This window comes from Halictus rubicundus, chromosome 17 (genome assembly GCF_050948215.1).
Source record: "Halictus rubicundus isolate RS-2024b chromosome 17, iyHalRubi1_principal, whole genome shotgun sequence".
NCBI lineage: Eukaryota > Metazoa > Arthropoda > Insecta > Hymenoptera > Halictidae > Halictus > Halictus rubicundus.
The window spans coordinates 1,253,992-1,281,754 of NC_135165.1; the positions used below are offsets into that span (position 1 = coordinate 1,253,992).

Below are 27,763 nucleotides of genomic sequence, written 5' to 3' on the forward strand. Positions count from 1 at the left end.
CATTTTTAATTGATTACTTACTTATTTAAGACATAAAATGTCTAGAAAAAATGTTAGTTACATATTTCATATAGAACAATTAAGCTATACGTTATGTCCGCACTATATCGGGAACGCCGAAAACCCGGGCGTGAGCACTCTCCTATCCTCTCTGGTACATGATCTCTTCCGACGGGCTTTATCAAACGTTTAAAGTAATCGCAATGCCCTCTGTGGCAAACGAAGGAAACTATAACTTTGATAATAATTGATTTACAATACTTGTTAGTGTTCTCTGCGAATCGTAAGGAAATTGTCGCGTATATTTTTGCTTAATGAGTAGCAAATTTTTACAGGCATCTTGTGCAATGTAGTTTTCTGTCGACGGTTTTCAATTATCGACGCTGTCGAAAATGGCCAAGGCGCTTGACAGTTTCGCCGTGGACGGCGCAACAAGTATTCTTTTGCCGTATTTCTCGGCTTTGTTCATTTTTATACAAATAAATAATTTCACGAGTAAATCGCGATTTATTCTAATCTATACACCTTTTCACATAATTTAACACATTGATTACCGCACCAGCACAAAAATATAATAAAATCGAAATAACTTATACGTTATAATAGAAAGACTATATAATGATAGAAAGACTCATGAGCATATGTTGTAATGAAATAAAGACTCACGATAAAGAGTCATGGCCATTTCTATCTTTCCAAAGAAAAATGATTCCGGGAAAATCTGATTAGGGAATGCCCCGAACTCTGAATAAACAGGAAAATCCATAATTCGTGCACGTGCTGCATTTGTTATTAAACGTAATGTAAATTGCAATGCTCAGTCCTTCCGAAACGGTAGTCACTCGCAGTCGGTATCTGTTTCTAGCGTGATCGTGAGTTTGCACAAACGCAAAAAAATTACGTAGAAAGGTTTAACGTAACCAGTAGCCTTCATTAAATATCGCCACCGGTGAGCGGAATTTAGTTAGTCATTCCGAAACTGTGCTGTTGTTTGCAACGAACACGTTTCAAGTCACTTGGTCGAAATTCATTTTGTTCGAGTAGATATTATGGTGAGTGAAAAATGATAAGTTGAAAGGCGGCTGGGAAAACGCGCGAAAAGTCTGGAGCATAAAAATAATTTTAAAAATTCTCAAATTTAAACTTTATTAATAATTTTACGAAACAGCCATGCCCAGACTTCCCGAGCATTTTAGTACAAATTAATTGCGGACAAATATGGACACTCGCGTTTCATTCCTGTTGCTGGAATACTGTGTTGCGTGTCGTGGGCTCAATTTAATTAACTGTGCTGGGCAAATGTACCTTGGAAATAATCGAGAATCAATTTTACCATTATAATTTCAGGGCACCGGGCATTCTCATCGGAATAGTTAGAATTTTTGAAGAAAATTTTCGCAATGTTTGCAGGAAAGTGCGCACAGACGTGGCATAAGAATATTCATACTTTTATCGTTAAAATGACACATATAGAAGTCTGAATAAAGTAATTGACCCATGTCAGACAATGACTATTAAAAATCCGAAGTAAATACAGAGTGAAGATAGTCGCGCCAACAGGTGGTCGGTTCAAGGATTTATGAAAAGCCTTTATATAAGTCAGAACATTGGTACAAGTGGGTCCGATTTATTGCAACAAATGGGAGATCTGGTTTAATTGACAATCGTTCTGATAGTTAACGGGATCACCGATAATTCATCTCGAACACGATCGAACCAGTTATGTAAAGATATTCTATTTCTAGTAGCGTTTTCATTGTAACTCGTCCACGTCAACTATTAATCGACACCATTGACTTTTATGCGATTCGACAGCTCAACGATTAAAATATAAAAATATTTCAATCATTTGAATATGTGTCGTATTAACTGTTAAATATTGTCAAATTCAATTACCGAAAGTAACAATAGACATTACTCAGCAATTGGATGATATTGTTATCAATTATCATGATCTACGGTGCGGATTACGCGAAATCAATTATTTCGATAATCATTTCCTGTTCGAACGCGTGCAGTTGGTGGGTAAAGAAGGGGGCGATAAAAAATAGGCCACGAACGGTAAATGAAAATAGAGTCACGTGACTCGAGAATCGATAAGCGTTTCGATAAGCGGAATTACCGAAGCAGACACGTTCAGTGTTCGGTCCGACCGAATCAGTCGTGACCCAGCTGTCACAGCGACAGGTTGGCCAGTTCTTCTGTATCTCGCCAATTCTTTGCCATTGAATCCAGTTCATTTGGCTATTAGCCACAAGACACGTATTTACGTCATTACGCTTACGTATTTTCAGTTCGTTCGCCAGTGTGTCCATTACGCCAACGCTCATCACTTATCAGCCGCTGCGAAAGGTAAAAGACTCGTGTTGTGTCATCATCAATTATAGTGCTCACTTTCTCTTTTACTCGTAAGAAGTACTGACATACTTTCGACATCGGGAGCTCCGATTTAACGTCAAGACAGAATTTAAGCAACGAAATACTTAGTTGATCGTATCCATAATTGGGCATTACTCAATTAAAATTTTTAAACAACTTGACAATTAAATGAACTTGACTCCTGTCAATATATTTCAAGGTTATCAAAATCGGAGAGGCGTGTCAAAAATAATTATAAGTTGCACTGCATATTCAGCAAGAAAATCTGTTTCAGGAAATCCAAGAAGTATGCCTTGCCCATTCTTAACTCGCTTGAGCGCCAACTATGTCCATAATTATGGCTCTTCGGTGCTGACCAATTATCGTCAGCTTTGTCCGTTCATGTCTCAGTTCATTAGAACTCAAGCAGAAAGCACGGAGACGCAGCATGTGCAAAAAGATGTGGAAGCCCAATGTCCCTTTCTGGCTAAACAGCATGTTGGTGTAAGAACTGCCAATCCTGCTGTCGCGGAAGACATTAGAAATGAGATTTCTAACGAACCAAAAGAAAAGCCAAGCTTCGCTTACGAAGAATTCTTCCATGAACAGATCATGAAGAAAAAGAAAGATCATTCTTATAGAGTCTTTAAAAAAGTGAACAGACTGGCACAAAATTTTCCAACTGCCGTCGAGTATTCTAAGGGACCAAAACCCATTACCGTTTGGTGTTCTAATGATTACTTAGGGATGTCTAGACACCCGGTGGTAACCAGTTCTGTTCAGGAAGCTCTGGATAAGTTCGGAGCAGGTGCAGGTGGAACAAGAAACATATCTGGCAACTCTATGGGCCATGAAATGTTAGAGAAAAGACTTGCAGCCCTGCATCAAAAAGAAGCTGGTTTATTGTTCACTTCCTGTTTTGTTGCTAACGACTCGACTTTGTATACTCTAGCAAAACTTCTACCAGGTTGTCATATTTTCTCGGATGCTGCCAATCATGCTTCCATGATTCAGGGAATAAGAAATAGCGGAATGCCGAAGCATATTTTCAGACACAACGACGTAGAACACTTGGAAGAACTGCTGTCCAAAGTGGACAAGAGTGTGCCGAAAATTGTAGCGTTCGAAACGGTACACTCTATGACCGGCGATATATGCCCCTTGGAACAATTGTGTGACGTTGCTCATAAGTATGGAGCCTTGACTTTCGTTGACGAAGTACACGCGGTTGGCCTATACGGATATTCGGGCGCTGGAATTGGAGAGAGGGATTGGGTGCTTCATAAAATGGATATAATTTCTGGTACATTAGGGAAAGCATTTGGCAATGTTGGTGGCTACGTTGTCGGCTCGGAGAAATTAATAGATATGATACGAAGCTACGCTGCAGGCTTTATCTTCACGACTTCGCTACCACCAACGGTATTATACGGCGCTCTGGCCGCCGTAGAAATTTTAGCTTCTGACGAAGGGAGAGCATTGAGAGCTGCTCATCAAAAAAACGTAGCTTATATGAAATGTATTTTGACCGAGGCTGGTCTTCCGGTAGAACCATCGCCTTCGCACATTATTCCAATAGGAGTAAGTTACCCTACGAACTTCACATGTACAATAATGTCTCGATATATATCCATATATTCTTATGATTGGATTTTTTACAAACATCGTGCACATCTTTTTCACATATATCGAGATGTTATTAAAATAGTTTAAATGCGCTCTATATTGTAACTTTGCACCAGGTCGGAGATCCGCTACTATGCAGTCAGTTGGCTGATCTCTTGATACAGGAGAGAGGTCATTATGTGCAAGCAATAAATTATCCTACAGTTCCGAAAGGACAGGAAAGATTAAGGTTGGCTCCCACTCCAAAACACACTCGGACAATGATGGACCAGTTTGTAAAGGATTTGTTAGATGTGTTCGATCATCTAAATATATCAAAGTTAGAGTAATTAGCTAATAAATAGTTATTAAAACCTAATTTCGGTTCATTGATGAATGTGCTTAATAGAGAAAAAAATATAAAATATCTCGGAAGCACCGCCGAAAAAATGGGATCGCCAACTCTACGATCATCAGATATTTTTGTCATTTATGAAACGCAAACGTTTCGGCTGCGGGCAGGCTATTCGGTGTAAGAGCTAAATAAAGAAAACGGCACAAGGAACTATCTGAGCTAGATCTTTTTCCTCCATAAATATTTGAAAAACTCAATTTAAATATATCTGGAATATATTTAAATTCTAGCAGTTTCGCGCCCAGCCTCGCGCATGCGCACACAATAAAAAAAAGTTAGCGATATCTCTGACGCGGGCTTTTCCCTTGATCCTCGGCCAACTAAGATTCCTTCCTGCTGTATACAAAAAATGAATTGTAAAAAGAGACTCGGGTACAGCGAAGTGCAACTTGATACTCCTTCAGAATTGAATTGATCGATATTTCTGACTTGATTGAAAGAGTTGTCTATATCATACGTATCGCGTAAAATATTTTACATCTTATCAATATTTTACATCTTTCTTCTATTTTACATCAACTACTCGCGATGAGGTTAAAAATCTTTGGTTACATATGTAGAACAATAACTCTGTAGTCTATACACTCTGCGTCCCGCAACGTGCATCGATGTATGTATGTATGTATGTATGTATGTATGTAGTGCACTTTCACCTGCTTTCACCTTAACCCGACTTGTGGTTTTATAATCGTAAAATGATAGTGAAATGATACAGTCTCGCAAAAAAGTTGTACAACATTATGTCTGTTAAACGGTTTATCGTCTACGATTCAAATATAAATAAGTTACGTTATTGAAATGTTAAATCGAAGACACAACGGGGGTTAGAATGAGAGGTTTCAATAATATTTTGAAGATGTTCGTCGCGCTATTCTCTGATTACGCACGAAGATTGATGTACATCACTGCTGCGATCTTCCTTCTGGCCTATTGTATAGATCCAGCCAGATTTGCTTCGCATTATACGTTCATAAAGACGGAGGATATCTACAATGAGATGGAGAGATCATATCCGGCCAGAGACAACTCTTGCACGATCACAATTAATCCTAGGAGGTATTTCAATCATTTACTTTATCCCGAGGAACATCCTCGAGAGAATCCAGTAACGATGGCGCGACGCTTAGGTATATTGCCTGGAGGACAATGGAAGCCTCTGAACTGTCATCCCCTTTTCAATGTGGCGATTATATTACCTTATCGAAACCGACACACACAGCTTGCCATTTTCATGAACTACATTCATCCTTTTCTGCAAGCTCAAAATCTTGACTATAGAATATTTGTGATAGAGCAAAGTCCCATGAAAGAATTCAATCGTGCTAAACTCTTTAATGTTGGGTACGCCGAAGCAACTAAAGTGAATGATTTTCATTGCTTCATCTTTCAAGACATAGATTTGATACCTCAGAATCCTGACAACATTTATGCCTGCACCAAAATGCCCAGACACATGAGTTCTAGCGTGAACACATTCCGTTATAACTTACCTTACACTGGCTTGTTCGGAGGTGCGATTGCACTCACGCGAAAACAGTTTGAAAGGGTCAATGGGTTCTCCAATGTTTTCTATGGATGGGGTGGAGAAGACGATGATTTTTACAGTCGTCTGCAATCCAGAGGTTTCCAGGTACACTAGTCAAACAAAAGATAAGGAATAGATAAGATAAGGAATACTATTGCTGAAGTATTAACGTTTATTTTGAATTACAGGTCATTCGTTTTGGTCCTGATATTGCTCAGTATTACATGCTAACTCATAAAAAAGAAATTCCAAGTAATACACGATTTGAGAATTTAGAGACTGGTGCTAAGAGATATGATACCGATGGAATCAGCAGTCTAGAATATAGGGTTTTAAATCATCAGCTGAGGCCTTTGTATTCATGGATCTTAGCAGACGTTTAGATCTTCAAACGTTCGATATTTCTTGAGTCATATCGCAAACGAACTTAGTTCTTTTAAGATGTATCCCGTAAACTTATTTGATATTAACAAAGGTCTGACTGCAAAGAGTTATTATGAAAACTTGCACAAAGATATGTTTTGTAAAAGTTTCCTAGTAGCGCGTAGACTCACGAGAAATCACGAATCTCGAATCTTAATCTGTAGAATTTTTTATACAAGTTCATTCTGAATAGTGTACGTGATATTACACCAAAAACATTGCCATAATATGTTTATGTGATTATTATTCGGTGATGTAACTAAAGAAATGTTTTTATGCATAAAAATGTGCTGTCGTGATATTACATTTTAGGAACAAACACGCACTATTGCTGTGAAATTTGTTCAAACTAATTATCTGCAGAGTCCAATAAGTAGCAGAGACATGTGTCCTAAATTCCGTTCCTCTTTGTATTAACGCGTTGCATCGCGGGAGTCAATTTTTTGAGAATACAGTTTTGATAGTACAAAACGTTCATTAAATAAATGACGAATCGTAGAGAGTCAGTTTATTCTTTATTTATTCCTGGTTCGCTATGTAAGTTAAAACTGAAGGTACTGAACAATATTTTTCATTATAGTCATTATACTCACCGTGAATACCAGTAGCGAAAGAAAAACATTTATTGTACGTAATCTTGAAAACGTATGAAATAGAAATTAAGTTTGTATGTTGCTAATCTCACTAAACGTAATTAAAATAGTCGTTGTGATTATCGGATACTTTATATTCCAAGTAACTTTAATGTGATAAATTTAACTATAGTGCACGGAGAAACTTTTAATTTCCAACGAATTCGCAAGTTCAAATTTGTAATCATCGAAAATACTAGTAAATATCTACATGTATAAGTGCAAATATTTGAAATTATACGCGTATAAAGTTGTTACGCGACTATTAGACTTTTATTTATACGCACTTAATCGCTAGAATCATAAGTATTGCTATCAATATTTCACGCTGATTTGAATCCAAAGAAAGAAACACAAAGACAACCAAGTATCTTTCAAAGACAGACATAGTGTAGTGCAGGCATTGTTGCTGCGTGTACTTTTATTGTTATCTTTTAACTTATCATTACATGGGTTTTGTATGTATAATTAAAAAAATAACGGTAGAGTTTAAGAATGACTGTAGAAATGTATATATAGCAAAGAATGTATGATTTCCAAAATTGCTACTTAAATCAGTAGTAAAAAGAAAAAGTCTACGTACAAGTATACGAGTATAAATATAATTATCTCTCTATATTCGTGTACGTGAAACCTGACATAATTACATTATAAACAAAGTATGAAGTTCAATGCAAATTGTCATAGTGTAATAAATATGTGATGAATAACTAATGAATTCAGTTGCACTGAATCTTAATTATAGTTATATTACTTTCTCTTGAAAGAAGCATCATGAAACTGGGTTCAAAGCTATGCAGAGTAAAAATCAAAATATTCGAAGGCAAGTTGATCTCTTTCGATTCGAAGACATTTCATAATGCTTCGACATACATCTTTTACCGTTCAAGTATGAAAAGTACTGTATTGTGCACAAAATTGTTACACGGGAATTGCTTAATAATCTTTGAACTATCTCGCTAATGGTATGTAGTTCATTCTTGGGTAAGCATTGCAAGCGAATCGATAAATGTAACTTTTGTTACAGGTGTAAACAAATCTTCATAACTTCATCGCGGTAAATACAGTTAAAAAATAGAAAGCCTGCGAAGCGTTTTTTCTTTAAAATACTATCACGTCAAGCGGTGTATCGAGAATTTAATGAAAAAAAAAAACATGATATGGAAATACTAACATTACCAGTTTATTACCTTCTAAAAATCCTTATCATAACAATGTAAATTAATATTACGTAATCGTACAGGACAATATAAAAAAAAAATTGTAACGTGTGTCCCCAAGAATGGATTATCACCGTTTTCAATTACCACGTACGCGACCAGCAATACTAATCGGATAATACGTGTACATACCTATTCATCTATGGAAAAAGTTGAGTACAAGTACTTGTGTGTATATATAAAATCTATGTTCAATGATGTTGGACATATTATGTATCGGACAGTTCTTGATAGCGTGCGTACATCATTTTCTTTACACAATCTTTGTAGGTGTCCCCGGGTAGTGCGCTGTACGACGACGATTTCGCCCCTAAACCAGCCGTCGGTACTCTTCTTTCCGCTTCGATGATGCTCGTTCTACCTTGGTTGGACTTCCCAAGCCCCATTCCTTCGCTCCATCCCATTTTTTGTAATAGTTTATTGCCAACGTTGTCCGAGCCAATGCCAGCTCTCGTGGGCTCCTCGTACGACACAGATATCTCCTCGACTCTAGTCTTCAAGTATTTTTCTTTCAGTTTGTTTGGCTGTGGTGGCTCCGGTTCTCCGTATTTCGCCCTCCTCTCTTTGGCACGATCTCGATATTTGTTGTTTCTCTGTTGTGGATCGTTGGGATCCAAACCACGGACTTGATACCAATTTTCCAGATTCTGTTTGTGAAGGTCCGATAATTGTTGATGCCGCAGCAACGCTTCCTTGCTCGGAAATTGTCGCTTGCACAACAAACAGGCTAGCTTTGCCCAATCTGTATGTTGCCTTTCTTCCTGTTGCACGTCCTCTATTTCCTCCTCCGTGTCGCTACCGCCGCCATAAGCAGCGACCAATCCATTGTTTCCGCTCTGATCCTCGTCTTCGTGGAAAGAACTCGCGAGAGACTTCTTCTCCAATATGGCGTATCCTGCGTCCGCAGCTCCGCTTCCAACCCCCTGATTGCCATCACCACCAGCGAACTCGGAGTTCCAATTGCTCTTCGCGTTCTCTTTCTTTTGATTCAAGGTTTTCGCCCAGCGTTCCATATCCTTTGCTATCTTCTTCGCTACCTTCACCTTGTCCTGTTTGCTGTCCTTCTTTTTACTATCGTCTTCTTTCGACGATTCTTGCGCCGCACTGCTGATCGACGAAGTTGTTGGTTGATTAGCGACCGTGTTCGTTGCGTCTGTACTACTAGCGGTAGCAGTTATCGTAGTCCCGCTCGTTGTAGTTCCTGTTGCCTGTGTCACGGTCGGACTTGTCTATAAAATCGAAAATTTTAAATCAGCAATTTGAACTTTCAGTAGTTCGGGAAATATTCGCACGTATACAGGGTCTACCAAAAATGTTGTACTTCAAACGACCTCGGAATCATATCTTTCAAGGAAGTACAACATTTTTGGGACACCCTGTATATTTAAACCAGACACATCGTATACTTCAATCACCTTTGCTGGTTGATACGAAAACGATTCGGAATCCCAATAAAGGAATTGTTGTGTGTGACTGTTATAGTAGTATTGCGAATTAGGATCGTAATATAATCCTGTACTTGGGTCGTAATAGTATCCCGATGACTCATCGTAGTGATAGGTGCTGACGTCCGGAACAGCTGAAACGCGTAAACATTGAATAGAGTGCTTTATGCGAAATTACAACAACTCGCTCGTTGGATAAAAACTTACAGTAAACTTTACCATCGCCAGCGTGCGCAGGCACTCTTCCGCTCGCCAACGAGGTGCTGGTCGGCGCCGTGGGCGTCGGCCTGTTCTTCATCTCGTCCGCGTCGCCTAACTTTCTCGACGCTTGCAACTGTTGTATGGCAGATTGTGCTACGGCTGCCGCCGCGTTTACCCTATCAGTCTGGTTCAAAGACGGCAACGTGATCGCGGATCCTTGCATTATTTGATTCTGATAATATTGCGTGTAATACTGGAGATAGTGAGCTTTCTGCGCGGGCGTCTTAGCATATAGGTTGGCACTGTACTCTGCCAATTGAGCAACATCGTCTAACGTGTATCTCTGTGGTTGACTGTCGTTCGCCTTCCACGCGTTCGTGTTGTTTATTTGGTGAAGCTTGCAGTACGTGATCTCGACTTTCCTACCGTCCACTACCAACCCCTGTTTGGTAAGTGCTGTGTGCAAGTACATGGCGTCCACCACGTTGCCCATCTCCAGGTAACAGACACCCCTAGACGTGTTTGTCAGAGAATCACGACCAATACGTATGCTACGTATCGGCATCGATGAGAGATTCTTCATTGCTTGTAACACCGAATCCTCGGTCGTCAGGACATCCAGTCCTCGAAGAAGGACAGTGTTCGTAGGATGAGGACTGATTTCATCGCTACCCTCACCACCCTCTTCGCTCTCTGCCCTCGAAGCGGAACATTTAAAACATGTCTCGCGTCTCTTGAAATTGTGTGCGCCACACTGTAAGAATAAAACAAGTTTCAAGAAACTTGACAGCCTTCAAAATAATATTATAACCGGTTTCTCACGTTACAATACACATTTAAATTTTATTTTTATCTTATATTGCTTTGCATCGTGTAATCGCGAGCACAGCCATCTGTTTAGACGGTTAGATTAATTTATGTTACTTCAGAAATGTGTACCGTAATATGAGTTAAAGGGATACATGTTTGCCAACGGTTGTACCTTAACACAGTGCCAGTCTTGCGTGTTCTTTGCTGGTGGCTTATCTACATGGCAATCTTTCGGTATACTGTACTGCATCAAGGCACGATATTGGTCCTGCAGCATCAGTACTCCCTGAAACAGAGAATTTCAGTGTTATCCCGTCCAGCATCCTCCCAAAGCCTCCGTTTATCCCGTAAACTTCCTTCTTGGTTGACGAAATTATAGTTTTCTACTTCATAGCTTTCCGTCTCGAACGAACAGTAAAGAAAATATGTTGTGGGCTTATATAAACGTGGGCCATTCCACACGGCTTGCGGATCGACTATAATATGTACATGCGCGACAACTTTCCTTTCTTTACTCTCTATTTCTGCGTTTCTTTCTCGTTTTCTCTTTGAACATTTTAAATTTGATCGAACAGATTGAATTCTCGCGGTGAAACCAAGCAAACGTACAATGATTGCTTGCAGTAACAAAATTTCATACGTGAATGAAAGTAAGTCGTGCAGAAAATTGTCATTCTCATTTCAAAAATGCTCGGATCGTATTTGGTAATTGCATCGAGAAATAGAGTACGTGTGTGTGAACGTGTGTGTGTGTGTGAGAGAGAGAGAGATAGAGACAGAGAGAACAAAGTAGAAGCGAACTAAGATGATACCAAGTAAATAATGTAAGCGTTTTTTGTAACCGTATGAACGCAGCGAAAAAAGTGTGTGACTCGTTATAAAAATCAACTATCATGCCGGACAATAGTATGCATTTTACGCAAAAAGGATAAGACGATTGGAATGACCCTTCCTCCGATCTTCATTGTTAGTCCACAAACTTTTATGACAGACAGAGGACAGGCTAAAAAAAGCACGCGCGCGCGCGGTGATAACCGCCTTGTTTTCTTTTCTTTTTTTTTTCATTTTTCTTTTCAGTTTCGTCTTAATTCAAAATTGACTAAATCCAATATAAGACGGAATTGCGAGAGCAAGTTAAGAAAAGTCTGCAAAGTATGTGGGGACTCCTAGATAAATAATTAGGTACGGTAGATTGAAGTAGCCTTTTTGATAGGTGAGCAGCCATGGCCATGGGGAAGGCCAGGGGGCTGCGTTACCGTGCCTTGCCGCCACGGGGCGTCGGTGGCACGCGTGACAACGCATCGGTTGGGTATCTGGACTGAACTTCTTTCTACCTGTTTCATCTCCATCCACCGTGCGGCCTCCTGAGTCGCGTTAAACTCGACGAATGCAAAACCTCGCGAAGCACCTATACAGAGCAAATACACACATATCCAAAGTTAATCCACGTATTGCCTGGGTGTCTCTACTCTGAGAGGGCAGGCAATCACAGCACCAACCATTGACAGACTGAGTTTCGATACGAAGTGTATTTTTCTTCGCTTCGTTGCTTGCTTTCATTTCCATTTGCCTAAAGCTCAGCAGAACGAATTCTCTACTCGGATGATAGGCGATCTCTGTCGTATCTTTTTTTTTTCTTACGCGCGAATCTTTTTCTTTTTTTTTAATATAATACCTTCCCAGTTCCCACCCCTTTTTGGTAGGAATAGACAGAGGAGATAATAATAATAATACAGTTTCCCTTGAAAAGTTTTTGAAAAACAAAAAGTAGCGACCAATGTTGCAATGCAATTAGAACGCGTTCATAAAAAAAAACAAACAAACAAAGGGCCGTTTATGCAATATAGACAATGGAGTACAGCAATCTTTTTTTCAGACAGAGACAAGGTAATTGAATGTTGTGTAAGCGAGTAGAGTTGGTTGGTAAATTTTTGCATTTCAACTATTTGAAATATAGGATTCAGAGTAACTACAAGTATTTTGCGCCACCCTTGCAAGATGAATAATGAAGTTCTGATTTTCCTTAAAATATTCTTCCTGCATTTGATACTGACTTACCTTGCTCCAACAAACGAATGATTTATATTCAATTGATAGTTGATCTATCTCTTCAATAATTTTGGAGTATGCATGATTGGTATAAACATAATACTAACAGAGATCTTTGGTCGATAGAACAAAAAATTGTTTGAAACTGTCTTTGATCATTGTCAATGCTAGTGTATTTAATATATTTGGCTGAATAAGTATCAGGAATTTCAAACAATTTTTTCTTTGTCTCAATGACCATTGAGAGTAATACGGCAATTAACTTAAACTAGACAAATCTAATGCACCCTGCTGAGATGAAAAGCAATTTGCTATTTTGCGTATTAGGTAGAGGGGATATGTTTAATTGATCAAAAATAGGGATAATTACCTGTGTCCTTTTTACGAATCAGCCTGATGTCCTTTGGCATGAGACCACAGTTGAGGATGTCTTGCCGCACCTGTGATACACACATCATAATAATAACAGTGATGTATGCTCTCAAACGTTGGCTCACTAGCGGCCACTTATGTCGGGCCGCTAAGTTGACAACCTACGTCATTTTCAGTTATGTGTTGAGCAAGTCCACGAATCATTATGGTGTTGTTCGGAGATTGAGATTTGTAGTGGATGCCTTCCATGGACGAACCATAGGTGCGTCCATGGTCGTGCTCAAAGTCCATACTTTCTCGACTATGATCGTCATCGCGATCCCGATCTCTGTCGTCCCGTTTTCCTCTACGATCCCTATCCCTATCTCTATCTCTGTCTCTCCTCGAGCGATCTCTGTCTCTGTCACGATCACGGTCACGATCTCTGTCTCGCTCTACAGAGTCTCTGTCTCTTTGCCTCCCATAACGATCCTCTCTGTCTCTGTAACTACGGTCTCTGTCATCTCTGCTCCTGTCTCTTCTGTCTCTCGAGCGGTCTCTTTCGCGATCTCTGTCTCTCCCACGATGATTCCTGTATTCTGGACTACGATGGTCTCTTTCCCGATGGTCATTGTCACGGTGTTCCCCATAGTCTGGCGATCTACTGCTTCCATAATCATTGCGGTACTCATAGTCGGAATTGTGTCCTCTTCTTTCAGGCACATAGCCTAGTTCCCACGAATCAATATTGTTACTATACATGTTATCCATGCATTTAAATGATTCCTAAAAAATACAAACTATTAGTGTCATCTTGTCACATTTCGACACAGTTCACACGTTCATTATTACAGAAGGTAGAGCATTCGGAATGGTCAATTAAATTACAACAGCTAGTCAATAGGCATTTGAAATTTAATTATAGCAGTGTGAAAAGGAAGTTATTAAATTAACACAGGCCATTTCATAATGCCATATGTAACGTAAACTAGAGTAAAAAGTGTTCGTCGAAAAAAAGAAATAAAAACTCTAACAACGGGACAATAGATTGATACCGTTTTTATAAAATTTACATATATATACGTATATACAATATAGATTCGGAGATAATTGTATCGAGTATAATTCAACATACATAATGCTCCGTACAATTTCCACAACTCGATCGGTCCTTTTCAAATAATTAGAGAGCGCATTGCCAATTAAAACGATACGTTCCAAGTAAACGTTTGAATCGAACATGACAGATTTCAATCGAAATTCTACGAGATGTAATATACTATGAATATGCGTCCCGTCGATAATATTAATGCGAGGAATGTGAAATTGTATCAGGCCAGTGCAAAGAAAAAAAGAAAAATATAAACAAAGCAATGCGAAATGAGCGAACAGAAAATTTGAGTCTCCGCACGAAAACTGAAACATCGTGGCGTTGATTAAAAAGCATCGCTCGACGGTACGACCTGCCGTAATTTTCGCAAGAAGGTGTCGAATCATTAAACAAATAAACGTTGCACCACGGTGAACCGCTCTGCACAATTTTTACTTACTTTACTCGTTGTTCTTGCAGCCAGATAAGAAGTAGCGTGATGTGCACAATGGCGTGGTTGCGCCTCTCGTTTCTCTCGTACAATATGGCGGCGTCTGTGGAAGACGAACCCATTACGTGGTCCGCGAACGTTTCGTCAGGAAATTATTTCGGAGATGGCGCTTCGACTGGTGTCACTGTAAAATTCTACATTTAAAAATCTGATTGGACTTTCTCTTAGCCGCGCTTCGCCAATGTAAAAATCCTTTTTTTTCAATTCGTATTCTATTGTATGCGTACAGTTGTTCGCGTCAACGCGCCTTTGTTCTTTATAAATTAATTTGAGAAATTGCTATTGTTCCAGAATTATGAGAAGCTAGTTAGAAAATTCGAGACGCTGAAGTCATCGTTATCGTGTGAGTATTTATTCCGCAGCTTTACGGAGCTGGGTAAAATACTATTTCAAATAGTAAATAGTAAATAGTAAATAGTCTATTTCATTTGAAATCATACGTGCACTTTCGAAAATAATATATTTTATTTGCTAGAAAAAGTTTTTGAAATAGTATTTTATTTGCAGGATTCTCAAAATAGTGAGAATTTCATTTGAAATATTTTATTTATTTTTTCTCTTAATCTTAAAGTAAGTGTAAGTCGTTTGTAGCGTGTATAACACGTCTGGATCGATGGAGATTAATGAAAAAAAGTTCAGGCAAAAATGTGACCTTGATTTTTCTCTGTTTAATTGTAGAACAGTTTGAAATATTTTTCTCCACAATTTTATCCAGCTCTGCAGCTTTATTTATTGTTCTACTCGGTGAAATATTCGTATAAAGGGACATTCTCAAATTCTGCGAATCCAAGTGCGTAAAAAGGAAAGGATTTGAAACAGGAAACGCGAGGTGGCGCCACCGCGACAAATGGATCTCCCGCGTGGCGAGATTAGAATGGAAACTGTTTGAAAATGTTTGTCTAATTGGTTAAATGTTATTTAATTGTTCGCTGTTCGATATTCGATTACTATTTCTCGCGAGGAAGAATATCGTCCGGAGAAAGAGCGTAAGAATCAAGAACAAAAGAATACCGATCACTTGTTACATCTTCTATGCGAAATCCTCGGTTCGAACTGTTGTTCGAAATTTTATCGTCACGTTTATCCACCGTGCAGAAAAGGAACGCTAGTTTTTCAGAAACTAGTTTTTTTCGTACACGAAATCACACGGTGTCTAATTCTCGGAAGAACCTTTGTTGTTTCTGTTCGTCGGAAAGTGTCGAAAAAACCGGATGACCGCGGTGTCGTCAACAATGTACCATTGTATACGGGCACAGTTGTCTTTCAAGATTCGTGACGTTCGCATGCTTTGAGAACAGGCAGGATAATATATTTTCGACAGCTAATTGATCGAAATTTTCAGTGAAAAGAATATGATAGACATTCTTAGTGCGGTACGTAATGTAAACACTTCGTACGTATAACCTCAAACCGTGTGTTCGAAATCTTGCAAGTTAGTGTGCCGATACAACTACCGATCATCGTCCTCGTAAGTAATCCCGTGTACAAGAAAGAAAGCTCTAATTAATCACGGGAATCTTCTTGCCGAGGACAAATCTACTTCGATGCAAAGAAATGCATCACGTGGCTGTAATTGGTAAGTACACACGAAACGAAGGATATACATTGTACTTCTTTGATTTTCAATTTAATATGACGTCCAATAAATACTAAGTACTTTAGTTTGGTTAATGTAACAAATACAGTGAAATAGTACTATTATTTAGAATCACATTTTTCATCGGAGAAGATCAATCTGTACTTTATTTAAAAAATTCGTAAATACAGTTTAAAAACATTTCTCTGTAAGTTTGAATATTGTCGATTTATTCTTCGTGCAAATATTTTTCATTGTAAGTAGCGATGCGCAAAAATTCAAACGATCGTTTCGAACGAAATCGATGGACCTCGAGACGCATACAGTCAGTCACAAAAATCTACGTGCACCTGGTGGAAATCAAATATTAAAAAGGAATAAAGTGTTGTTACTTTGTCTCTTGAATTCGGTCTGTGGCAATTTTCATTTTCCGAATACGTTCATAGTAGCTGTTTGTAAATTTAATTGATTTATATTTGCTTAAACCCAGATGAAAATACCGTAATTTTTCATCAGGAGCTGTCTGGTTAGAACTAATAAATAATGTCCGTGAAACGTTTAACCCTTTGCACTCGGCGCTATTTTCATTCTAAAACTAAATTTTTCTTCCATCTTAGAATATTTTCATTTTATTCATACGAAACTGATCCGATTTCCACATATAATATTTAAGTGTTTAGTGATCTATTAAATACAAATTTTGTAATGTAACAAATATTTTTTGTAATTTCGTTGAAACAATGCCACAACAATTTCTAGTGGTGCTTCAGAGTCACCATTCGAGTGCTAAGGGTTAAAATGTTTGGTTTTTTGTTGTCAGGTTGTGAAATGCACGGAGATTTTTGCGAGCGATTGTACATCGATCAGAATTGATGCGTGTCGGGTAACCGTTTATACGGAAGGCGAAAGGTATCGAAGAGATTTTGCGCGACAGAAAAATCTGCGCGGGTAGCTGCAACTTTCTAGCTGCGTTTTCGCTGCATAACAAGTGTCTGCGAAAGGGGTTAAGCCCGGGCAACCGGGGTCGGTCCCCGCCCACCTAGGCGAATCGTGCATGTTCGTTGAAATTCGGGTCTGCTCGGCTGGCTGGCTAGGCTGCAGGGGCTGTCTGGTTGCTCGCGTCAGCCCCGTATAAACCATATTCGAGCCCCCCCTTTTACATCCCATAAAATTCACCCTCGGCGCAGCCAGGCTGAACTTTCACACCCTATTTAGAGTCGAACTTTTGTAAACATTTTTTCTCTCCTTTCCCGCGATTGTTTACACACCCATCGGAAAGCGAGAGGACACAATGTTGCCGACGCTAGTAATGATATTGATTCGTAGGGGGATACCTGAGTGCACGAAGAATCATCTTTTATTTGACTTCCTGCAATTTTTTGTTCCCAACCCCATATCCCTGGCCACTGTCGCCCGGAGTTCTGTAATTATTTCATCGGTCGAGTCATAAATAATTTTCGGTTTATCGATTTTATTCGTCGACGAAACAACGACAATTATTTTTGCAATGACTACCATTTATCTGGTGGTAAATATTTTCATGCTCGTCGGGTCGATGCGCGCAAAAGTTTCAACGTCTCTTTAATCGATCGTACAGTTTCGTTGTTTGCATCCTTGTTTCGCCATCTTTCTCTTTATTCTTTGATGTCACTTTCGCTAAAAGGTCACAGGTCGATTCATAAAAATATAATTCCCGCGGCACGAAAACACAATTCGTTTTAAACAGGAGACGTTAATTGACCGTTTGCCTATTATTGGACATATTTGTGACGAGAGGTGCGACAAGCGGCTGCGTATTTCTATTATCGGTGTCGGCGGTGTTATTTTCATAACATTATCATAACCTTTGTTATTGGTATGCCACGTGCACCAATGAACCACGAAGGGTTAACCCAGGCGAACACATAAATTCGTTATTACCGGCGATTCGACCGATCGAAGCTCCGCGAACGAAACGAGTGTTGACCCTCGCGAGGCCGCCGCTTTTCATAATTTCATGGCTAGATCCATTACGACCCTTACACACCATCAGTATTTTCTGAACCTATTTCTTTCGACAACTTCGCTGTTGGATCCATTCAAATCTTTACACACCAATTTTCACTTACATCTTCAACATTTCCAGTTCCTGTTAAGGTTACCAATTATTTGAGCTGGCCTGCAATCCCAAGTTGGCTGATTCCAAAAGTTGCATAGACCTAAACGGGTTACGGAGCGTTAAGACGATTATTCAGGAAAATGAAGAGCAACCGCACTGGGCCAAGAGCCGAACAAATATTCCAGGGCTCGGCAGGCACACGGTCAAACGAATTTCTAGTGGCCATTAGGGGATGGTCGGGCGCTTCAGTTTAAAGGAGGAGGGCACGCTTCTGAATTCGGTCGCCGGTAAGTGTTTATCAGAGACGCGATAACGCCCGGGTCCGATAAGAGATCAGGAACCGGCAAAGGGTTGGCGTTGCACGGGAGGCTCGGGGTGGGAGGATTGTCCTGAGCCCGGCGCGCGAATTCAGGGTGACTCTGTTGCTGGTGGCGGGGGTGGCGGGCGAACGGGTGGCTGGTTGCAGCCCCCGTGCGTGTTTACCCGCCGCGCTCTGTGGAGGTCGCTCGGCAGCTCTACCTGGGGACGGGTTCGCGCGGGTGAAAGAGCACGATGGTACAGGGGAGGAAAGAGGTGCGTCGCGGGGTTGGAGTGGCAAAGAGGCCGTCAAGAGAAGGGAAAACGGGCTGGGAGAGACGAGAGACGAACGAAGAGAGAAGAAGGAGAGATGCCGAGAGCTCCGAAATGACCGAGGAAAGAATAACAGAAAATCATTTGTTAGCGAGACCGGTGGAGGATCGAAAGAGGATTAGAGAATGCTCTGGCAGGGGTAGCTGGGCGAATCGGAGCCGGAGCGAATGCGAGGGGAAAGCGAGATGGATAATCAGGAAGATAAGGGATTCGAAATAACAAGAGAGACCGAGGAGAGAGCGACACAATGGAGAGAAGGACGGCCAGCGTCAAGAGAACGAGGGGAAGATGTAGGGGACCGGGGTGAGGGACGAGGTGGGGCTGACCGTTCGGAAGGGGTTGCAGGAAAAAGAGAAAGAGACACGCGCACACTAGCTCTCGCGCGCGGCGGACGTTGAAATAATAAAAGGAAAGAGACCGTGGGGCACCGAGAGAGAATCGGATCGAACGGGGAGAAAGAGAAAGAGACGAAAACCGCGGGCAAATGGGCGAGGGGTGCGCGCGGGAGAAAGGGTGGACGGAGCATTTGTGCGCAACCGGTACGACGCAGACGGCTCGACTATATACTTGGTTCAACGACCACCGCCCTAGTCTCGTCCAACCCCGAAGTACCGGGCGGCTCGGTGGTCGCGCGCGCGGTTGGGGGTGGGAGAAGAGAGAGGGAGAGGGAGAGAAAGAAAGAGAGAGGGAGAACGAGTACGAGAAAGAGAGAGAGAGAGAGAGCAAGCTAGCGGGATGAAAGGGAAGCGGCGGGTGGAGTTGCGGGGATGATTTGCCGGGGTTGCGAAGAGGGATGACGCGCGGGGGTAGCATAGGAGAGAAGAGGGTAAGGGAGAGGGTACCGAGGCGGGTCGGTGTCGAGCGGAACGAGCCACGGGCCAGTTCCGTCTCGAGTCCAGGAGTAGAAGAGCTACTGGCCGCTTGTCTGCTCCCTTCTTTCGCTATAGTTTCATTTCTTTCCGTTTTAGTTAATTCTTCAGTTCCGATTGATTGACATATTGTACACCACAGAGGAGACGTTTAAATATATATATATATATATGTATGTATATACATATAGATATATATACATATGTACATATATAAATATAGCATTCGAATACATCTGTCATCGAAGGAAAGCATAGTATAAAAGAAAACGCGCGCGCGCGAGAATACACGTCACACACCCAACGGGTCGTATACGTGCAACCGTGCATCACGTTGCTGCTCCATTCAGACACAGATCTACAATACACACAGACGTATCGGCGAGCACAGAAACAACAGTCTCCACGTCCACAGTATACACATAGAGAGACGTACATACATACATACATTCATACATATATATATATTATATATATATAATATACATACATGTACATCGATACGTAGAAGCGCGAGCGCGAGCACAGACGTAATTTTTGGATTCTGATAGATAATTCGAGATAGCCGCGCGCAAAACTATAGCACACGCGAGACAACGTGCGTGCAACGCGATCAACACATCCGTCGTTTCGTTCTGGTGATTACTCTGTCGGCGACGTGTCGACAAGTATCGGCGATACACGGTCCCGATGCGTGGACACACCCGCCGCCATCCAGCGTATCTGTAGATCAGTACCCGGCCGGCCAGGTGTGCAAACCCGCGTAGTACCTGCGTTCTCTGTCCATCCGATGCGCGTGCAACAAGCCCGCAGCTCCATTCACTTTTAGGAAACGTAATTCTCGCATTCAGGTACGTGCACCATCTCTCTTTCTCTCTTTTCTCTCTTCTCTCTTCTTTATTCCCTCTTGCCTGTACCAACCGTTAATCCAACTCTCGCCGTAAGGGAGGCTAGCCTAATTTGAACCCGCGCCTACGTCGAATCACCGCGTAGAAATGTTTCCAGTATTATCGTACCGCGATTCGGCCGTACACCTTGGTGAAGAAAAATATTTACAGTGCTGTTAGTGGTACCGAGATTGTGAGTTACGTTCAACTTAGGCATTTGCCTACCCTCTCTTATGTTTCGAGAGCATCTTCGCAGAAAATCTGACACGGTTGTTCCAGTGTCAATATTTTACGCTAGTAGAGTAATACGGAAATTCTCTTCAAAAATTGTTTGTTATTGCTCTTAAAAGTTATCTTTTTATGCGGTCAAGCTCTGTATTTGTGCATCTTTCGAGAAATTGTGGATTACGTATTGGTACAGTTAGTGTCACGCGCGGAGACGATCGCGACGATCGAAATCACCCTCGGACGAGATCATCGATCTTTCCCTCTGTCGTCCTGTATCCCTGTAAGATCGAGAAATCGGGGAAAGATCCATTAACCAACAGTTCAGATTTCAGTAATTAATTACGAATTGGAATTTTGACAAAATTGTTACTCACGTCTGAGCCACAAGTATTTCAGCTTTCGTTGTGGTGATTAGCCGATCTACGGGAACGAATCTTGTGTTCTGAATCCTTGAAGATCGATGGATGTCTGTTGGTTCTCGTTCGACGGTCTCGGTGTTGTGATTGCTAGAAAACGATTGTGCATGTGTCCTGTATTCTGTGCTTTAATTCTGCAGTGATTGCACTAACAAGTTGCCGTTCATTCTTGTGCCGGCAATTAACCATTCACAGTATCGAAAACGAGCCTCGAGTGTTTCATCGTAGACAGAGCTTGCGGTTACTATAATTTGACGCGACAGTGTCCGAACCGATATCTTCGGAACATGAAAAGTTGTCGAAGTGCTCACGCGAGGATTAATCATTCTAGCAAGTTAAAAATAACATAAAAAAGAAGTTCCCCGCTCCGAGAAGTTTCTTCTCCACGATGGCGTAAAAATTCGCTCCAACCAACTTTTTCGGATACAAATGGAGCGAAAGAGCAATGCTCGAGTCTCTCGTAATGATAGTGTCGTCCAACGAGGCCTGTACTAAAGTTCGCGAGGAAAGTTCCGTCGTTTGTCGCCTCGGTCACGCGATCGCTCGCAAAAACATCAAATTAATTACGTTCGCGGCAATACGTCCGCTCGGTTCGGCGCGGAATCGCGCGAGTTTCGATAGAAAACTGTAATTAGCAACTCGTACGTCCTTTCTACGAGGTCACGATTCCTGTGAATTGTGGGGTTGGCGGATCTTCATCGATTTGGTTCGTTGATCTCGAAGAGTAGGTTCGATTAAAAATGTGAGAAGGAAAAGTTGAGTGACAAGTAATTTTAGTGGAATCTCGAGGACTGTAAGGAACAGTTTACCTGTCGATTGGAGGACGCGGGAGGGCCAGCGAGGATGGGTAGTAGTCGCTATCTGTTTGTCTTAGCCGGTTTGCGAGGCAGCTTTGCCCTGTTCTTGCTGGTAGCCAGCTCCAAACCGCCCCTCGTCAGCTGATTAAAATCGATAATGGTGAGCCTCGGCTCGACGGGATGTCTCGACAGAGGCTGTACCCCGACGAGCGGTGCCCCGGGGCTCCGGAACCTGTAGCTCCGGTTCCTGCACCCGCCGACGCCCGTTCCACTTCCACTTCCGGTCCCAAGCTGGCTCATCCGCGTGCCGCTCATTGATCGGTAACCGCCGCTCGCCGGCGGCTCTGCTGCCTCCTCCGGGAAGTATCTGCCGATCGAGCCCGAGTCAATTCCGGTTTCCCCCTGAAATTCCTTCTGGTTCGTCGCGCGTCCACAACCCTGAACTTATTTTTCAAAATTCCAATCGGTCGCGTGTCACTACTACTTTTCCATCAGGGACAGAACTCGGTTGCTTCTGGTATTATCGAAAATTTTCAAGGAAAAGTCTAATTGAAAATGACCGTTCGAGCCGGAATGTAATCCGAGCGGAACATTTTCCAGTTTCATCTGCCCGGGAAATAGGCTAGGGGAAAGAGACGAGTACAGGGCAGACAATGAAACACTCTAGTGTCCTCCAGCAACATGTAACGAGGGTGCGCGTTTCTGTCCCTGGAATACGAAATGGGAAACGAAATTCTTCAAGATTTGCTGTGGCTAGTTTCGCGGTTGGGGACTTCGGCGACTTTCTAAGCGGACCGAACAAGTGGTTTTAATTACTCGTGGATGCTGGCGAAGTGTACGGGAGCGGGTGTCCTGGAGGTCCTCGGCCGGGGCTCCCTGGGAACTCGATGTCTCGGCCGGGATTGTCGCGATTTCTTCATGGACGGTTGATCGGGAAGACCGGCTGGGATCAGGCCCATCAGTTTGTAGTACTCTAAGAACACGCGCGCCAGATTTCGACCTATTCTGTAATCTATAGTACGATTATTCAGTTAAGACTCTCTACTTTCCCTGGAAGATTGCGCAGTAAGAAAAGACACAGTCTGCTCTCTAAGATAATTCCTTCTGTTTTCAAGACTCGTAATTTTTAATTTTTAGGCTAGAACGACATTGAAAGAAATAGCGTTAGCACCCTCGAAGAGGTGTTAGACCTTGGAAATTGGTTTAGGACGGACTACGGAAGACTGTCCCTTAGCGAACGGGATAAAAAGGGACGAGAACAAAAGGATACAGCCCTCCTCCGTGTACGGGAATATCCCGGACGCCGTCTTCCTATTGTACCCGTACATGGACACCTCGATGCTGTAGCAGTTGACGTGCTCCTTCAGAATGGAGCAGAGATAGCGCCTCGCGGTCCCGGACTTGTGAGAGTCCTGATTGTACATCGTGTTCCCGATCTCGTAGTCTTCGGCGTGTTGCGCCAGCAACTTCGGTAGAACGATGTGCCTCTCGTACCTGAGAGGCTGGCAGCCGTCGGTTAGATAGTGTCATTTGCAAATTGGAAAATTAATGCTCGAACCCGAGGAGAGCAACCGATCGAAAACTAGAGTAGTGATCTGTTCTAACAGCCTTCGAAGCAGTTGGGAATCCTGCTCTCTCGCTGCTTATCGAAAACTATTGTTCGAAAAATGATTTACCGGAAGAACCGGTCTCAGTTACCTGTACACGTCGTCGTAGGTGTTCCCATAGACGAACAGTCCGGTGGCGTTGGTGTGCGCGTGCAGATCCAACACGCAGTCCAAAGGGGTGCGAGAGTTCTTGTCCAGGTTCTTCAGCATTGGTTTGATGGCCACCAGAGCAGGGTGTAGCCAGTCGGATATCTTGTTCCACGCTCGATTCAGATCCGCGCCCAGGGCTGTGGATCTTCAAAACCGATCGATTTGCACGTGCCTACAGAGTGTGATCTAACAGCGAAAGATTGTCCGTTGCATATGGGTCTGAATAACAAACAGAAATGTTGTGCAGGGTGTACGGCGACTGTTGCCGAGAACATTCTGCAGAAGATTTTCTGATTCGTACCCATATACCGACAATGTTCGGCATTTAGAATCTAGACCAGGCTGTACAGACTCACCTGTAGTTACCGAGGTAAACTCCGTCGGGGTTCATCATCGGGACTATCTTGAAGACCACGTAGTTTCTGAGCACCTGAGCGATGGGATGGCAGCTGACCAGGAAGTCCATCAGGCCCTGGCAGACGAAAGACGAGGGCGATTCACCCGGATGAACCCTCGCCAAGATCACCACCACCTTCCTCGAACGTTCCTGCGTGTCCTCCGGGTTCGAGGCTATAGTGATCAGCTCGATCTTTCGCTTTTGTATGGACGTGGCAAGCGTCTCTCGCTTGGTGCACGCGATCCTCGTGCACAGGTTGTCCAGGTGCGCCAAGTAGCGGTTGTACGAGTACGGGTAGGTCAGCGCGAACTGGTAGACCTCCTCCTCGCGGTCGAACGAGAACGCGAAGCTGAGGACGTAGTGGTTCTGGTGCTGCGCCGACTTGTAGTAGAACACCTGGTCAGCGAGAAGATAGCAATCATCCGGTAAACACTCTGGTCAGGTTGATGTCTCATAACGTGCTACTCGGAAGGAATGCGAAAGGAATTCGCAAAGAAACCATCTGATTGGCGCGCGCGCGCACACACAGTTTTGAGTCACGAGCGCTCTCGCTATTCGTTCGGAAGATTACCACCACTGCTTCAAGCGTATCGCATCGCGTGACCTTCGCTCCCCTTGCACCCGCGCTGTCCCGCGTCACACGTTATGAGACAATACATTGCTGTTCAACTATCGCGGCGTATTTAACTTCTCCGGGCCGTAAACAAATCGGCGGACAACAAACCACGCCCTTTCGTCGTTATTGGATGAAGAGTATATCGAAATAGAATGAACCCGCAAGAAGAAATGTTGCAGAAAAAAGGATATGTATTATTCAATCTTTCGACAGCGGACGCTTTCGACGACTCTGTCGCATGGCAACGCTTACGTCCAGTTTTGCTTAGGGCAGTTGTTTATCAATTCTTCTGAGCATTTGCATTCGATTGAACGGTCTCGAATTTAATTCATCGGGCGATGAGCACGTAGTTAGACTTTGCCTTTGAAATGCTGGATCAAAGTGGATCCAAACATCGTCTTTTAAAGGTTGCCAGGGTTAATATCAGGCTGTGTCGATGAATGCATTATCTGACGCTATCCGCAAGGTTATTCGAAGGTCGACATTTTTAGCCGGTACCTACACTAGCGTCTCTCGAATTTTTTGATCGGATTTTATGCGTTTGTGACAAGAACGACGTCAAAATCAGAACGGTGAGAATATTTGAAGAATTCGAAACTATCGTTATATTATTTTTTAAGCAAATGAGGCTTCCATATCTCGCAATTAACGTCGAGAATTTTCATTCTGCATAAAAATCCGCTGTCCAGCAATGGCTTACTTGGTCCCGGGGAATTCTCTGCCACTTGGACCTGGTGCTGCTCTTGACCAACGGCGTCATTCCGTTCCGGAACAGGTTCGCGCTCTTCGAGATGTTGACGATGTTGAAAACGACCCGTTGCTCCGCCTTCACGTTGTCCACGGTGAAATTGAACCAGAGCCGTAGGCGAGGGTTGCAGGTGTCCGGTCTGATGAACAGATCGTACTCGAACTCGGAGATAAGGTCGACCCTGCCCAGGTTGCCGGTCTCGAAGGATGCGTCGAAGCAGATGTGGCCCTTCTTCGCCTTCCCGCTGTGACCGGGCGGTCGCATGATCATCTTGTTCACGTTGCCCAAGCCACCCTCCGTGTCGCTATCCTCGCTGTCTGCAACACCAGTTTTTCGGGGCTGAAACTCTCCCGAACTCTTCCAACCCTCGAATTCCTCTCCGAATTCCCCTCGGAGCTTCTCGAATTCCGTCGAAGCTTCCGAGGAGAACTCGAAGGATTTTCACTTTGCGCGCCTTCTGGGCATGATTTAAGCACTGAATCTTTGCTAAAAACTGATCTGAACACTGCCATCGGTGGGTCTCTTTTAACACCCAAAACCGACCTCCACGATATTTTTAAACGCGTTAAAAGGCAAAGGAACAAAGATCGGTCGAAGCTGAATCCTGTGAGGAGAGACCAAGGTGTCACCGATCGGCAAGGAGTCTCGAGGCTCGATAGATCGAATAGATCAAATAGATCAAATAGATCGGCGAGGAGGACGAATTTGCGAACCGGCTCGTTGGTAGAGGCTGGTGTGCTCGAGAGGGTCGCGGCCCTCTGTGACAGCCATCCTCGGAGGATCGGTGATCCACCGGGCAGAAGACGCGCGAATAGACTGACTCCGAGTAGGGCTTGCCGAGGGCCTATCGCGGGTGGGTGTGCTCCGCTTCCACCTACGCGGATAACTCTGAAACGACCGCTCGTGCCGTTGGATCAGCACGTTACGGCTAATTCTCGTGTCGGTTCTCGTGCGAGGAATCTCGGGTGGCCGTGTTCGTGATTTCGCGCGGTTCTATCCAGTCAGGGAATCGGGTTGTTCGCCGGGTGATTCGCGTGGCTGCCACGCGTCAGAGATCTCTTCGTGGCCGCCTCGACAGCTCGTCCCGCGATCAAAACGGCCCCGGAGTCGTTCCGTGGGTCACGTCACATACCCGTGAGCCGATCGGAATCGAAATTAAACGGGTCCATTACGGGCGGGTCGATCCAACCCCGACGTACACCATTGTTAATCCGAAGACTGCATAAGAAAGAAACGGACATCAACGAATTCTTGGATTCAGCCCTTGCTCGGCGTATGTCGTTCGAACATAAGCCTACGAATAGCACCGATTTCAACCGATTTGACGACACGAACATTTTCGAATAAACTGAACCCGTTTCGTGGAAATGACCCACTGCAGATCCAGTCCTGATATCGTATCTACACCAACGAACAAAACTGAGTCCACGCTATTTGAAGCAACATAACTTTGTAAAAGTTAGATCAAATGACTTGAATTTTATTGAGAAGTTAGAAGGATTAGTTTATTAGACGAGGTGTAAAAAATTTGAATCGGTCGGAATCGCAAAAGAAATAGTAAAAGTTGGTTTTTTCAGCTTTTTTATCCGAGCCTGTATTGAAAATTTCAAGAATGTATTTGATTCGCTCGAATAAATTATATCCATGCTGAAAGTTTCATCGATATTGGTTAATTCGTTTACGAGTTATAAACGATTGACAGTGCGATTTTAAGTCGAAAATCGTGAAAAACGGCAATTTTTTCCACTTTTAAGCGTTTTACTATTTCTTTTGCGATTCCGACCAATTCAAACTTTCTTCAAAAATTATGTACACCTCGTCTAATAAACTAATCCTTCTAACTTCTCAATAAAATTCAAGTCATTTGATCTAATTTTGAAAAAGTTATGTTGCTTCAAATAGTGTAGACTCAGTTTTGCTCGTTAGTGTGGGTCTTCTTGCCTTTGTAATCTCCGCGCGATCACGTGGGAACAGAAGAACGTGCCGCGCCCGCTTTCGAAGCTGTTGCTTCTGGTCACGAAACCATCCGAATGTAAAAGTTCTCCGGTGAATGGTTTTCGGGAAGTTTCTGTGCGAGAATGTGTGTGCAATAGTCGCTCTAGATCTCCG

The 27,763-nt window shown here is 42.7% G+C and overlaps 5 protein-coding genes across 6 annotated transcripts in view; 3 read left to right on the top strand and 2 right to left on the bottom strand.

Moving 5' to 3' along the window:
- The first annotated feature begins 867 nt into the window (after positions 1–867).
- Positions 868–4,528, top strand: Alas (5-aminolevulinate synthase). 2 transcript variants are annotated; one of them, XM_076802875.1, is made up of 4 exons: positions 869–1,052; positions 2,295–2,352; positions 2,654–3,939; positions 4,101–4,528. In XM_076802875.1, exons 1-4 carry the CDS (start codon positions 1,050–1,052, stop codon positions 4,311–4,313), a joined length of 1,560 nt encoding a protein of 519 aa, XP_076658990.1. In that variant the 5' UTR covers positions 869–1,049; the 3' UTR covers positions 4,314–4,528. The 2 variants fall into 2 exon arrangements, with proteins under 2 accessions (XP_076658991.1, XP_076658990.1); XM_076802876.1 differs by lacking the exon at positions 2,295–2,352 and having other exon boundaries at positions 868–1,052.
- A 494-nt stretch (positions 4,529–5,022) lies between these two features.
- On the top strand, positions 5,023–6,823 carry LOC143362588 (beta-1,4-N-acetylgalactosaminyltransferase bre-4). The gene is made up of 2 exons (XM_076802877.1): positions 5,023–6,008; positions 6,092–6,823. The coding sequence occupies exons 1-2, from the start codon at positions 5,208–5,210 to the stop codon at positions 6,284–6,286; spliced, it is 996 nt and encodes a 331-aa protein (XP_076658992.1). The 5' UTR covers positions 5,023–5,207; the 3' UTR covers positions 6,287–6,823.
- A 503-nt stretch (positions 6,824–7,326) lies between these two features.
- LOC143362585 (RNA-binding protein 5) lies at positions 7,327–14,732 on the bottom strand. The gene is made up of 8 exons (XM_076802874.1): positions 14,585–14,732; positions 13,221–13,820; positions 13,054–13,123; positions 11,969–12,042; positions 10,807–10,920; positions 9,831–10,578; positions 9,594–9,757; positions 7,327–9,407 (listed from the first exon to the last, which is right to left on the bottom strand). Exons 2-8 carry the CDS (start codon positions 13,803–13,805, stop codon positions 8,388–8,390), a joined length of 2,775 nt encoding a protein of 924 aa, XP_076658989.1. The 5' UTR covers positions 13,806–13,820; positions 14,585–14,732; the 3' UTR covers positions 7,327–8,387.
- Positions 14,733–20,331: 5,599 nt separating this feature from the next.
- LOC143362576 (ELAV-like protein 1) overlaps positions 20,332–27,763 on the top strand; it is a 58,531-nt gene continuing 51,099 nt past the window's right edge. The window contains exon 1 of the mRNA XM_076802866.1: positions 20,332–20,659. The gene's annotated coding sequence lies outside the window, so the exon portion shown is untranslated. The remainder of the gene's footprint in view (positions 20,660–27,763) is intronic.
- On the bottom strand, positions 21,302–26,425 carry LOC143362512 (cytosolic carboxypeptidase 6). The gene is made up of 8 exons (XM_076802744.1): positions 26,368–26,425; positions 25,607–25,971; positions 24,250–24,686; positions 23,835–24,038; positions 23,407–23,630; positions 22,953–23,148; positions 22,149–22,503; positions 21,302–21,429 (listed from the first exon to the last, which is right to left on the bottom strand). The coding sequence occupies exons 1-7, from the start codon at positions 26,423–26,425 to the stop codon at positions 22,197–22,199; spliced, it is 1,791 nt and encodes a 596-aa protein (XP_076658859.1). The 3' UTR covers positions 21,302–21,429; positions 22,149–22,196.

Excerpts from the sequence above, each read along its gene's own strand:
- Alas (XM_076802875.1), top strand. Across the intron at positions 2,353-2,653 it reads CTTATCAGCCGCTGCGAAAG|GAAATCCAAGAAGTATGCCT; the intron begins GTAAAAGACTCG and ends AATCTGTTTCAG. Across the intron at positions 3,940-4,100 it reads CGCACATTATTCCAATAGGA|GTCGGAGATCCGCTACTATG; the intron begins GTAAGTTACCCT and ends ACTTTGCACCAG.
- LOC143362588 (XM_076802877.1), top strand. The coding sequence starts at position 5,208 with ATGAGAGGTTTCAATAATATTTTGAAGATGTTCGTCGCGCTATTCTCT. Across the intron at positions 6,009-6,091 it reads TGCAATCCAGAGGTTTCCAG|GTCATTCGTTTTGGTCCTGA; the intron begins GTACACTAGTCA and ends TTTGAATTACAG.
- LOC143362585 (XM_076802874.1), bottom strand. The coding sequence starts at position 13,805 with ATGGATAACATGTATAGTAACAATATTGATTCGTGGGAACTAGGCTAT. Across the intron at positions 10,579-10,806 it reads AAGACTGGCACTGTGTTAAG|TGTGGCGCACACAATTTCAA; the intron begins GTACAACCGTTG and ends TTATTCTTACAG. Across the intron at positions 9,408-9,593 it reads TTTCGTATCAACCAGCAAAG|ACAAGTCCGACCGTGACACA; the intron begins GTGATTGAAGTA and ends TCGATTTTATAG.
- LOC143362512 (XM_076802744.1), bottom strand. The coding sequence starts at position 26,425 with ATGGCTGTCACAGAGGGCCGCGACCCTCTCGAGCACACCAGCCTCTAC. Across the intron at positions 23,631-23,834 it reads ACCTACGACGACGTGTACAG|GTACGAGAGGCACATCGTTC; the intron begins GTAACTGAGACC and ends CCAGCCTCTCAG. Across the intron at positions 23,149-23,406 it reads CCCGTACACGGAGGAGGGCT|ATTACAGAATAGGTCGAAAT; the intron begins GTATCCTTTTGT and ends ATCGTACTATAG.